At 38.4% G+C, this 14,338-nt stretch overlaps 1 protein-coding gene across 19 annotated transcripts in view; it reads left to right on the top strand.

The window, feature by feature from the left end:
- Positions 1–10,848, top strand: part of LOC127182601 (NACHT, LRR and PYD domains-containing protein 3-like) — a 60,020-nt gene extending 49,172 nt beyond the window's left edge. For 7 of the 19 annotated variants that reach the window (XM_051137933.1, XM_051137935.1, XM_051137934.1 and 4 more), the window contains 4 exons: positions 1,838–2,008; positions 6,919–7,089; positions 8,802–8,980; positions 9,337–10,848. In XM_051137933.1, the coding sequence (XP_050993890.1) occupies positions 1,838–2,008; positions 6,919–7,089; positions 8,802–8,980; positions 9,337–9,338 (523 nt within the window). In that variant the 3' untranslated portion in view covers positions 9,339–10,848. Of the gene's footprint in view, positions 1–1,491; positions 1,803–1,837; positions 2,009–6,918; positions 7,090–8,801; positions 8,981–9,336 lie in introns of those variants that run through there. The other 12 variants (XM_051137951.1, XM_051137947.1, XM_051137941.1 and 9 more) reach the window with 10 other exon arrangements.
- The last annotated feature ends 3,490 nt before the right edge of the window (positions 10,849–14,338 follow it).

The following is a 14,338-nucleotide window of genomic DNA, read 5'->3' as shown; positions in this document are numbered from 1 at the left end:
ATACAGAGAATTTGTTCACACGACTTTTAAGAATTTAATCTTGTAGCCTAGAGTTTTTGCTTCAAAATTATGTGAAAATCATCTTGTTTACTCACTCACAGAAAACAATATGTTGATTTACATTTTCTAAGACACTTTTTGTTTTGAAAGGGCATATGCGAGGAGGCATGAACGATCATGCATAATGCTGTGATTTACACGTGAGAAGACAAAGGCCTGCATAATGAGCTGTATAATGAGCCATTCAGTTAGGTGTGTGACTGAGAGGGAATTGCTACTAGAAAAAAAGTGAGGACAAAAGAAATGTAGATATTTTTTGTTTGTAGTTTATTTAGAATATATATATATAATTATAACACAAAATAATGTGAGACTCACTGGTGAGTGCAGTTAAACAGTTTATTAAGAACAAACAAATAAACAACACAGAATTCAAGATGTCATGGATGCAATATCCAAAACAGTGACAGGAAATTTGAACAGGGAAAACTTGGGACAGCAGAACCTGCACAAGAAAACAAATATACGTGAGCAAAACAATGAACTGACAAAGACAGAGCAAACATGGTGAAAACACATATACACTACCAGTCTTTTTTTTTTTATTAAAAAGTTGTGGTTGTTGTCATTTTAAATAGTGAACATATTTCACAGTATTACTGCTGTATTTTGGATCAAATAAATGCAGGCTTGGTGAGCAGAGGAGAATTATTTAAAAATATTTTAAAAATTACTGTTAAAAATCTTTTGGCTGGTCGTGTATATCATGTTGAAATACATAAATGAACATTACATACCTGCCATTTCCAAAGTGTATGAAGTTTATGTGCTCTAAAGGAAAAAAAAAAAAAAACGTACCTGCTTCCAGTCAGTGAGTACACCATATACACTGTAACCGTGTAACCTATATAAACCTACACATAGCAAACCTACTGAAAGTGTTATCTTACTTATACTTTACATAATAACTTAAGACATATACTTGAATTTACACATAAAACATAGTGTTACAGAAGATACATTCAGTGCAAAACTACTAAAACAGACATTCAGAGCTAAACAGTGCAAACATGAACAGTGCAAGATAGAAATGGTGTAAGAAAAGCAGACAGAGAGTCCCTTAAAACTTAATAGGACACCTGCAGCCTGTTCTTGTGCATTCTGGCTTCTGCATATTTGTCTGTGTAACCAAACAGAATTGTTAAACCAGGGCGCAGATTTTTGATTGGAACACTTGACTTTCAAAGGAGCAGTGGTGTTTACAATGTTCAAGCAGGTATTACTGAAATGACTAAGATACTCGTCTGCATCACAGCTTTCTGAAATCCAAATCAATGCATATGACTCATCAACTGCATTATAAGCAGCAGCAAAGTCCTCACAGACTGTAGGAAAGAAATGACAAATTCATCACGCCTGGGTCGAGGGCAGTATGAAAAGTCACAGATTTATGGTTGGAAAAATTATCACCCATTTCTATGTCCATGACAGAGATACCGTGTAAAATAACCAAGTCCAAGTCCCGAAGCCAGGAGACCTGTCTGTGTGATTTCCTCTGAGAAAATGTAAACAAACACACACACAATCACATAATAAAACAGACTTTGGGAAAAAAAATTGTAGACAGGTTGCAATGAAGAAATATTTCTCTTTCTTGAATGAGACTTTAGATGTTTTATAATCATGTTTTATGTTCTGTGACATTTTTGATCTCAGTCCAATGATCCTTCAAACATATTGATTTGTGCTATAAGTTTATACTTTCTCTTTAATAATGGATTCACAGCTAAACTGATGTGATCTGAGAGAGTGAAGAGTGTGTCATTGTTCTCTACAGGTTGAGTAACTGTGGTGTCACAGATGGAGGTTGTGCTGCTCTGACTTCAGCTCTGAGATCAAACCCCTCACACCTGACAGAACTGGATCTGTCATGGAATAAACTAGGAGATTCAGTGAAGCTGCTTTCTAATGTACTACAGAATCCTCACTGTAAACTGGAGAAACTGGGGTAAGATCATATTTGACTGTCACACATGAAGCACATTGTAAATTATAGTTGTAGTGTTCAGCTTCTTTCTGCTGCTGTGGGTTTGACTGAGTTGTTACACATGAGCTGCTCTTTACAAACGATCACTTACTGATTACTCATGTATTCCATTACTGATTACAGACTAAACATTTCTCCAGAGAGCAAGGCCAGCACCAAGGGGGGGCATTCGCAGGCCAAGCCCCCTCAAATGAGTTACTGTGCACCCCCTTTCCATCCGCTCTCCTGCTTGCTGAATGTGATCGTTTTCGAAAGCGAAAGTAAAACCAAAAAACAGCTTGCATAAGAAAGTGATTGACTATTCATTATGACATGTAGGCATTTTTATATTTATGTACACAATAATAATATTTTACATTGTAATCCTTTTATTTTTAATATTTGACACACATTACTAACACACATTACTAACGCGCTCTTTAAATAACATAAAGAATATTGCGCCATTGAGGTTTCAGTTGGTCAGTGGCACAGTCTCAGTTTCAGTTGCTTCAAAGTAACAACACGCCAACAATGCGCCTGAACACACCTCGTTTTCAGACCAGCACGCCCATGGGCGCACAAATAGGTGCAAATGCATTTGCTTTTTAAACATTGTGGCACAGGACGTGAAAATGATAACTGCGTCGGGGTGAAACTAGCAATGAACACTTGCGTCGCACCTGGCGCCACATTGTGCCGGATGCATGATAGGGCTCTTTATACGTTTACGTTTTATACGTTTAGTCCATTGAAGTGCTACTGGTGAGCTCTCTGAAGCAGCTCAGTGTATGCGTACAGCCGAATGCGCAACCTTTCAAACTCACTGCACCATTTAGGCGGCGTAACCCCAGGTATGTGTCGTAACATTCTCGGGTTATGAAGAATAAAAACGAGAAAAGGTAATCTTCCGAAACAAAGCAGCAATGTCTCCTCAATGTAATAAGACTATAGGTCCTGCCTTTTAGTGGAAAATTACCGTGCGACCTTGGAAGACCTAAAAGTGAAAGGATCTTAGTCCCCACCCCGGTGCTATTAGTCTCAGTATGCACTGTGTGTGTATGTTTTAGCTTACACTATTGTGAACTATAAAGAATAGGAAAAGCAGGCTTCAGGTAAGTAGGTGTCAGTACGGTGGCTCTCTGAAGTGTGTTCATGTGAGGTAAAATAAGAAAATTCACCTTACCACCCTCCTAATCCTAATAGTGTAAATGAGATGACTCTACTCCAAGGTAACTTGCACAAATAACTGTAGACCGTATGGTCTTTTAACAATTAGTAATTTATTCTGTTCCTTTTTTAAGAAATTGGACTTTTCTTTGAAAGAATTAGCATTGGTTAAATGCAAGAAAGAAATAAAACAAATAATTGATCACAAATTCTCTGACGTTTTCAACACTTTAACTCTTCATATACACAAGTTTCCTAGAATTAAATTCAGAGCGTGCAAATTTATTTTTAAACAGCACTGAATATCTCAAATGAAACTCTGAACCATATAAGTGACTCTTGCAGTTAAATTCAAATGATTCACTTCAAATGAACCCTGATATAACTCTTGACTCAATTCAATTGTTTGAACAATTCTTATGAATCTACGAATGATTCGGTTCTCACACCAAGCCAGTTCAATTGCTTAGTTCACGTTCACAGTTCAGTTCAATCTGTATCAGTGAAGAGTTTATATGTGTGTGCAAAGAACATTTGTACCAATCTGTGGCAACGATGAGATTGATGAGATGACTTGCAATGACTTGCAACGACTTGAGATGATAAAATAAACAGCTGGGTCAGGACAGTGAGTTGTCAGGATGGCGGGGTAATAATAAAAAAAAAGACTAGAGCAAAAACCCAGCGTGGCTCAGGGAAACTCAGAGCCGAACTTCTGCAACGACTCTGTCTCCAGTCTCACACGATAGCGTTCGGGAAGTTCTCCTTACAAATAATAGAGCGGGATGAATGGTATGCGCATGCTGTCAGGGGAGAGGGCTCCGAGTTCGGTAACGCCTCCCGAACCCGAAGTACTCCCCCCCTGTACGGGGAGAGGGTTTCAAGCTCGGCATTTAGTCAGAGAGAAATCATAAAATTGTTAAACTAAATGTTAAATTAAAATAAATGATTTTGAACTTTATTTGTTTAAATGTGTCAATCAGCCATAAACATGGAATTGTTGTTAAATTATTCAAATATTAACCGTCATGTGGAGTTGATCAATCTGCTTGAAGGCACAGCCACAACGAGATGCGTCATTTGACTTTACTTCCAAGATGTTGGTGAGTCCTGCTTCCAACGAGCAATGCATATAATAAAGTATTTTCCAACCCAGAAATATATGCATTTACAATATAAATATGAAATATATAAGAATAACTTGTTTTTTGTTCATTTTTCCATAAATGACACAAAACCACCAAATGTTGGTCAACACCGTTATTCTCACGACTGTCCTTCTCTCAAATGCAGCACAGGCACATGTCACAAAAGCACATTTGTGCACACTTTTAAAGCAAAGTTCACAACTATTTCTCAAATCTAATCAAATCATTTTTGAAATATATTTTTCAGACTGTCTTTGGTACATGAAGTTTTGAGAAAATACTCAGTAATGGTGTTGTCACACGGTTTATCCTTAAGCATATTTAAAACACCAGATAGACCTGTAAACAATGTTAAAAACTTTCACCAATTTTCACCACAGCGGTCTGTATGTTATATACTGTATGTTAAACTTAAATGTTTTAGGATCATGTTTGCTGGTTTGTGACATTTTAGACTTCAGTCCAATGATTCATTTAACATTGATTTGTATAATAAAAAATAATAATAAGTATAATAAAATATTACTCCAGTTAAAGTAAAAGTGCTCTTCTTTCAATTTTACTCGAGTGAAAGTATAGAAGTACCTGATTTTTTATGTACTTAAGTAAACAAGTACTGATAGATTTATTTTGCAATTTTATATAGGCTACTTAATTGAATTTTATATTAGCACACATTTTTTATAATCCTACTGCTCAAAATATCTGGGATTTTCCCAAAATAACCACTATATGGAGTAGAAATACATTTTTGTTGGATGCCCATTTTCCACAAGTTGATATGATTCTTTAGGGTCTTAATGAAAATATATAATATACTTTGGTTAAAAATTCTCAATAGTTGTGTAAAACAACACCCTTTTTCCTTGCCAAAATCAGCTCTGCAAAAATCATCTCATTCTGGTCAAGGCTGCTTTAAATGTTAATGAGCTCTGATCGCCCCGCCCCTCTCTTCTCTCTGTGGAAAGACGAGCCTGTTTACTTTAGCCGCGTTTAGCCGCTAAACTTGCTAACTAGCACTTTATTAGGAAAGGCGATCGCAAAGATTCATAAAAAAAACCCTTATAGTCACTTCTGCTGTAAGTGAAGCTGGATCACAAATGATTCGTGCGAATATAGACAGATATATGTAGATCAGGAGGCGCATTCCCTTCACAAACAAATGTAATCTACTGCATCTTTAGCTGCTCAGATGTCGGGAGTAAATGACGACCACTATGTTCATTATTACATCCAGCAACACAACACCCCAATCGCTCAATCTGAGATATTCTTGTCTAACTTACATTCCTGCTCTGGCATCGAAACAAAGAGGGCAGACTGTTACAGCTGATCTGAGGTAAAACTCTCATATCAGTCAACTATCGTGGGAGCGGCCTCTGTTGGTGTGACACCACAATGACAGGCATCTGAGAACGACTCGATTTGAAAAAGGGAATATTATTTTTACAGATTACTTAAAAACCACTGCATGGATTTTTATCATTATAGGGTAGATTTGTATATACACTGTCAACACACATTAATGTTCAAACAACATAACGTCACAGTTATATGACATGAGACCATGTTACCATGTTCTGAACATCAGATCCTTTCTTTTTCCCTTGGATGTAATCTATCTGGTTAAATAAAAATATTTGGACTTTATATCTAAAAATTACCTCAATTTAGCACCAGTAAGCTTAGCTAGACAGTTCACATTAGCTAACCATATTACTTATTTTCAGTATGGTTATGAATAAACATTCATCTGTCTACTCTAGTTGATCCAAACAATATAAAAACTGTTGTTAAACAATATAAAAACAGACGTCACGTAGGGCTACATGCATAGCATTTTAATAAAACTGATGCAGCGTGATGAAACGTTACAGCAGCGGGGAATATGAACGTGCATGTGTTATTTTATTTAATCTGTTGTTAAAATTTTTAGTTTTTGACCTGATGACACTGATGTTGATGTGTCTCAATTCATTTCAGTGGACTTAAACAGATCATCCTTTACAGCAGATGTAACGGACAATGGACAGCTTTGACCTAAATATTATTTTTAGTTACAATAATTAATCCTAAAATTCAACATTAGTAACTTACTTTTCGGAGCATCAGTCGGGCCAGCGTGCGCACACGATCTCCCGGTTCTTAATTGTGAATTCAGTTGACTGGAGACTCGCTCTAAACGGATCATTTCAATCAATGAGTTGTCGACTCAAGAACAGCTGCAATCGGATCATTCCAATTCGTGAATGAATCATTTGGTGCGATTGGCGAATCAATTTAATAGATTCATTGAAAAGAATCAATTTGAATCAGACACCGCTTCTGCGTCTCAAAGCATGTGATATATTATAAGGAGTAACGATATGTTTTATGAAATGTAGTTAAGTAAAAGTACAATCTTACACTTTGGAATGTAGTGAAGTAAAAGTGAAAGTTACTCAACATAAAATTACTCCAGTAAAGTACAGATACTTGAAAAATGTACTTAAGTACAGTAACGAAGCACAGCTACTTTGTTACTGCCCACCACTGGATCTGAGAGAGTGAAGAATGTGTCATTGTTCTCTACAGGTTGAGGGATTGTGGTGTCACAGATGAAGGTTGTGCTGCTCTGGCTTCAGCTCTGAGATCAAACCCCTCACATCTGACAGAACTGATTCTGTCTGTGAATAAACTAGGAGATTCAGTGAAGCTGCTCTCTGCTGTACTGGAGGATCCTCACTGTAAACTGGAAAAACTGAGGTAAGATCTCTTTGATCTTCTCTGATCGTCGCATATGTTATTGTCCTCTTGAGTAAAACATTCTTCAATGTCAAATCAGCGATGTTCAGTAAACACACTAAATCTCAGCAGAAATTACTCTGATTAAGTTTATTTCATTCATCTCCATCACATCACATGACCTGCTGCTCCTGTTTGACCCACTAAACATTTACTGGAGCTTTGCTTCTAGTAGTTTGATTAATAATGAGCCTTCAGATAATGTGTAAAATAATTAAATCCTCAGTTACTGTAAGTCTCTGTGACGTACTGCAGAGAATGAATATCCCAGAGGTTTCGGGCTGAACAGACATGAGTCTGAATATGTGTAGTTTTAGTTTAGATAAACCTAAGACATATAAACTAATCTAACACATAGACACACATTCACACATTCATACAAGTTGCAGAAAGAGAGAAAATGAGGAAAGAATGACTTTAGAAGAGTGAAAATATGAAATCCCAAGTTTATACCAATATATGCAATTGCTTAGACCTGAATAACCATCAATCATTTAATTAACCCTCGTGTTGAGTTTCTCAATGAGGTTATTAAACTTTATACTGCACCAGTTCAGCTAGAATCTGGAGGTTACTTGCGTTGCCTTTGTGTTAAGGGATTCCCTTTGATGACGTCGTTGCAGAAAGGGGGTTTCCCAAGGTTGTTGATTGGCTGGAAGTTCGTGGTCGTTCAAAGTGATGTCTTGGGCGTTGGTTGGAGGATGGAGTTGTGTACACTGGTTGAATTTTTGAGGCAAAATTTTTTGGTGTCCTGTGGTTTTAAACTCAGCTTTGGACACATCCCAAAATGGTGTCTTGACACATTGAAACATTCAAAGCATGAATGTTGTGGGTAACATACATAGTAGGGAGTTATGCAATGGTCTGATGTTCACTCATAAGTCCTTTTAAGCATCATTTTGGTGAATATTTAGGTAAAAAGGACAGTCTCTCTGTCATTCTGTGAACTAAGGGCATGTTCTGAGGAACAAAAGAATTTTTAAGGAATTTCAGTCTGGTTCTTGTCTTGGGTGGGGGAGCACCACCCAACAAAGTTTCCTTGTGTGATGGTCCTGATGTGATTGATCTTGGGTTTTTTGCCCCAAAAATTGACAATCTCCTTCCTGAGTTGGGATTATCAATAATTGTGTTCTTTTGTGTTAATGTTGCAAGTTGTTCAAAGCAGTTCAAAGTTGGTTGGTTAGGCTTCCTTCAGGCTGGCTGGCGACAGGGTATCATGGACAGATTTGTGGCGTGGTCTAGTTAGCCAGGGCCTCTTTGTGGAATTTAGCTCTTTGGTTTTACCAATGTTCTGATCGAATATTCAGTTTGTCTGATTCGCTCTGATACCCTACAGACCACTGATGTGTTTGATCACAAGAGTTAATGAATGAGATGTAATGGGGAACACGTGGCTCCTGTGAAGCAAGTGTGTTTATTAGAGAAGCAAGTGACTGTTTCTCCAGACAGTTCTATCCTTACATCACTATGAAACAATATCTCACATTCAGACATGAGTCTTAAGCACATGACAGTTTCAAACAGCACCACTGAGCATCAACATGCATAAATCTCATTCTGTCAGCAGCAGTTTGTGGCAGTGCTTGTCATTATATCTCCTCTCCTGCTCTGAAACCAATAACAAACTACAGACACTTCAACTACAATTCACATTGTGTCATTGTTCTCTACAGGTTGTATAAGTGCGGCATCACAGATGAAGGTTGTGCTGCTCTGGCTTCAGCTCTGAGATCAAACCCCTCACACCTGACAGAACTGAATCTGTCTGGGAATGATCTAGGAAAATCAAAAGTGAAGTTATTGTCTGATCTGAAGGATGATCCACGTTGTAAACTGGAGAGATTATACTATTGTGAGTGTTTGTTTATTGAAAGTTTCTAAAATGACACAAGTTCAGTAAAAGACCTCCTGTGTGTGTGATTGGAGAATATAAGATAATAATTCAGCTCCGCTTTAGTGTCTGTACTTCAAACTGTGTTTAATAAGAGTGTGACTAATCTATGAATATTTTCATCTCTTCCAGTGTCTCTGTGTGTAAGGGATAAAGAGAGAGTTGTTGATCATTTACTGTTATTAATCTGTGATCAGTTGTTCATTCATATCTCTGGCTGTAATATGAATATACTGTTTTTCTGAAATGGATCTGCTGATGTGAAGTGACAGTAATGTCTCATACTCATATGTGACTGTCTGTGTGTTTTATTGTAGGACTCTCAGTATTGAGACGTCAGTCCAGTTTCCTCAGGATCAGCTGATGGTGAGTAAGGAGCCGCTACAGAGACGTCACAGTCACACAATCAACACACAGAGACGCACAGCATCACACTGTCTCGTGTGTGTGTGACATCACGTCACTTTCTCCTTTTATACTGGACCATGAAAATGAGTGACTGAAGAGAATGAGCTGACTATTGCAGCAGTGTATGGTTTAAGGATAATGTATATTTACAATGCAATGCTAATTGACATTATCTTAACTGTATACAATACTGTAAAAAATTGAATTTTCTGCCTCATTCTGTGATAAGAAGCCACCCCAGTTATTTCAAACACTTAATTGATGCTATAGCATGAGTTTGGAGTAAAAAAATATGTTGTCACTGTCATATATCATTGTAGTTTGCTGTATTAAGTAGTGATAGGAGAAACATAATGCTATCACTAAGATTTCTATAATTATCACGACATATCATTATCATGAATTCTTTTGGCCATGATAATTTTGTAGTGTAAAATCTGATATTGTGATAGCTCTGTTTTCACATCAGTCTTCACATTATTTTGCTGGTTTCTTGCATTTTTCCTCCTTTCTCTGAACACAGTAAATCACTAACTGCTATGTTAACACATATGACTCTTGTATGATATAGGGCTCCTCAAAATCACGTTCACAGGGTTGTCACAATCGCAAAATCACATTTGCACTAACTGCAAACAGTAATCACAGAATGTTTTTCTAATGTTCTTATATGGTTTCATTTTGGCTATTTTTTGGGGAACCAAGTAAGATTTTTAGGTTTTACATGCATAAACTAAAGGGAATCTATACAGAACGTGCCCCCAAGGTTATTTTTAGGTTTTATATTTAAACCCATGTAATAACCATTAACTAAATTTTGCAAAATGGCATGACTGACAGTGTAATACAGCATTTAGCCTAATAAAATGTAGAACTCAGATGACAATGTAAGATAAAGATCGATAAATCCATTTTTCCAGCAGGATTTGGCACCTACCCACACTGAAAGTTGGTTAAATGACCATGGTGTTGGTGTGCAAACTCACCAGACCTGAACCCCATAGAGGATCTATGGGGTATTGTCAAGAGGAAAATGAGAAACAAGAGTAGCAGATGAGCTGAAGGTCACTGTCAAAGAAACCCGGGCTTCTATACCACCTCAGCAGTGCCACAGACTGATCACCTCCATGCCATGCCGAATTGAGGCAGTAATTAAAGCAAAAGGAGCCCCTACCAAGTATTAAGTACATATACAGTAAATTAACATACTTTCCAGAAGGCCAACAGTTGCCTAAAAATATTTTTTTTATTGGTCTGATGAAGTATTCTAATTTGTTAAGGTAGTGAATTGGTGGGTTTTTGTTAAATGAGAGCCAAAATCATCACAATTAAAAGAACCAAAGACTTAAACTACTTCAGTCTGTGTGCATTGAATTTAATACACAAGTTTCACAATTTTAGTTGAATTACTGAAATAAAACTTCACACAAAAACATAAAATGTTTTGTCAACTCAGTTATTTTCATGACCGCCCTTTTCTAAAATGCAACACAGGCCCTTTATCAGCCACAGACTCAAATATGTTTGTATTATGAGAGAGTTATGAACAGGCAATTTTGCCATTTAAATGGCATCCATACTCTTGAATCAGAGTTACATAAACATATTAAAAAGTTATTACAAAAGCACTTCTGTGCACACTCAAAAGGGGTCATCGGATGCAAAGTTCACTTTTACATGTTGTTTGAACATAAATGTGTGTTGTCAGTGTATGTACACAAACACCCTATAATGATAAAAATCCACCCAATAGTTTTTATTTAATCTGTAAAAATAATTTCCTATTTTTCAAATCAAGCCATTCTCAGCTACTTGTCTGTGTGACCTCACACCGACAGAGGCCGCTCCCATGATAGTTGATTGACACGGCCATCTTACCTTAGACCCGCCCTGATGAGCTGTAACAGTCCGATCGCCATTGTTTTCGATGCTGGAACAGGGAGGTAGACAAGAATGGCTCCTAAGCAATTTAGGTGTTCTGTTGTTGGATGTAATAATGAACATAGTGGTCGTCATTTACTCCCGACATCTGAGCAGCTGAAGATGCAGTAGATTACATTTGTTTGTGAAGGGAATGCGCCTCCTGATCTACATATATCCGTCTATGTTCACGCAAATCATTTGTGATCCAGCTTCACTTACAGCAGAAGTAAGTATAAGGGTTTTATATGAATCTTCGCGATTGCCTTTCCTAATAACGTGCTAGTTAGCAATTTTTTGTGGCTAAACACGGGTAAATGCGGCTAAAGTAAACAGGCTCATCACTCCACAGACAGAAGAGAGGGGCGGGGTGAGCAGAGCTCATCAGAGAACATCCATTCATTTAAAATGACCCAAGTTCAGTAACAGACCTTCAGACCGACCGACCGACTGACTAATGGTTAGAGAGTCAGACTTGTAACCCAAAGGTCCAGGTTCGAGTCTCAGGTCCGGCAGGGATTGTAGGAGGCAGGGATTGAAAAATCAGCACTCTCTCCACCCTCAATACCACAACTGAGGTTTTCAACCACTGCTCTGTGCTCTGAGTATAGGTCACCATACTTGGCCACAAATCCTGCAAGATATTGGATAACAAGATTATTTTGCTTACCCCATTGGCAGATCAGTTTGCTTGTTTCAAGCAAAAACTCACTTAATTTTTACTTGTTTTTTCTGAAAACAAGACAATTGTTGCTTGTCTAGAAAATCCTTCTTGATTGTAGAATTTTTTGATATTTTGGCTGGAAACAAGACAAAAAAATCTAAGTAAGAAAAGCATTTTTTGCAGTGAAGTTTGCAATTTTTTTGCTTTCTCTGAACATTCTGTCATGGCCATCGGGGTACTGCCACAGATACACCAGGCTCCACTGTCATGCCAACTCCACGATTAGTCTCCTGAATACTAATCACCTGCACCTGACTCTTGTTAGCCACACCCATCAGTTCCCTATATAAGCACACACCTCACACTCAGTCATTGTCTGGTCTCCAATACAGTTACAAGACCACTTACCCGGATAATTACCTTAGCTCATCTTCGATCCTTGCTCCTGTGTCTTTTAATGCATTATTGGCTATCACCTGGCTGCACGCTTTGTGTTCACCAGAGGAGAGTAGTAACGAAGTACATTTACTTAGTTATATTTACTTGAGTATATTTTTTTGAAAATTAGTGGGCACTTTTACTTAAACTCTTTTTAAACATTTTGAAGAAATGCGTAGTTTATTCCAAGCATACTGTTTTTTTTTTTTTTTTTTTTTTTTCTGGGGCATGAGAAATGCATTGTTAGTAAATTAATCACTCTTTTGATTCAGCTCAAAGACTTGATCAAACAAGTTGGCAAAACGGTCTGAATTGGTTTGTGAATCAGTTTGAACTATTTGTTCGAGTCCCTGCATGCACTGTCTAAATCTGTGTTAGTGGGCACTTCTCCATTGCTGAGATAATCCATCCACCTCACAGGTGTGGCATATCAAGCTGCTGATTAGACAGCATGATTATTGCACAGGTGTGCCTTAGGCTGGACACAATGAAAGGACACTGTAAAATGTGCAGTTTTACTGTACTGGGGGGGGGTGTGACCACCATTTGCCTCATGCAGTGCAACACATCTCCTTCGCATAGAGTTGATCAGGTTGTTGATTGTGGCCTGTGGGATGTTGGTCCACTCCTCTTCAATGGCTGTCCGAAGTTGCTGGATATTGGCAGGAACTGGAACACGTTGTTGTATACGCCGATCCAGAGCATCCCAAACATGCTCAATGGGTGACATGTCCAGTGAGTATGCTGGCCATGCAAGAACTAGGACATTTTCAGATTCCAGGACTTGTCTACAGATCCTTGCAACATGGTGCCGTGCATTATCATGCTGCAACATGAGGTGATGGTCGTGGATGAATGGCACAACAATGGGCCTCAGGATCTCGTCACAGTTCAAAATGCCATCAATAAAATGCACCTGTATTCCTCATCCATAACAGATGCCTGCCCATACCATAACCCCACCGCCACCGTGGGCCACTCGATCCACAACGTTGACATCAGCAAACCGCTCACCCACACAATGCCATACACACTGTCTGCCATCTGCCCTGTATAGTGAAAACTGGGATTCATCGGTGAAGAGAACACCTCTCAAAAGTGCCAGACGCCATTGAATGTGAGCATTTGCCCACTCGAATCGGTTACGACGACGAACTGCAGTCAGGTAGCGACCCCAATGAGGACGACAAGCATGCAGGTAAGCTTCCTGAGATGATTTCTGACAGTTTGTGCAGAAATTCTTTGCTTATGCAAACTGATTTTTGCAGCAGCTGTCCGGGTGGCTGGTCTCAGACGATCTTGGAGGTGAAGATGCTGGATGTGGAGGTCCTGGGCTGGTGTGGTTACACGTGGTCTGCGGTTGTGAGGCCGGTTGGATGTACTGCCAAATTCTCTGAAACGCCTTTGGAAACGGCTTATGGTAGAGAAATGAACATTCAGTTCACGGGTAACAGCTCTGGTGGACATTCCTGCAGTCAGCATGCCAATTGCACGCTCCCTCAAAACTTGCGACATCTGTGGCATTGTGCTGTGTGCCAAAACGGCACATTTTAGAGTGTCCTTTCATTGTGTCCAGCCTAAGGCACACCTGTGCAATAATCATGCTGTCTAATCAGCATCTTGATATGCCACACCTGTGAGGTGGATGGATTATCTCGGCAAAAGAAGTAGTGCTCACTAACACAGATTTAGACAGATTTGTGAACAATATTTGAGAGAAATAGGCCTTTTATGTACACAGGAAAAGTTTTAGATCTTTGAGTTCAGCTCATGAAAAATGGGACAAAAACAAAAGTGTTGCATTTATCATTTTGGTCTGTGTAAGAACACAGAGAACAAAGAACATTGGATGAAGTAGCCATGCAGGATGTAGACATTCATGCCAATGG

Source organism: Labeo rohita, chromosome 20 (genome assembly GCF_022985175.1).
Source record: "Labeo rohita strain BAU-BD-2019 chromosome 20, IGBB_LRoh.1.0, whole genome shotgun sequence".
NCBI classification, from domain to species: Eukaryota; Metazoa; Chordata; class Actinopteri; order Cypriniformes; family Cyprinidae; genus Labeo; species Labeo rohita.
Note: the sequence above shows the minus strand (reverse complement) of the source record. Positions and strands in the feature narration are given on the sequence as shown.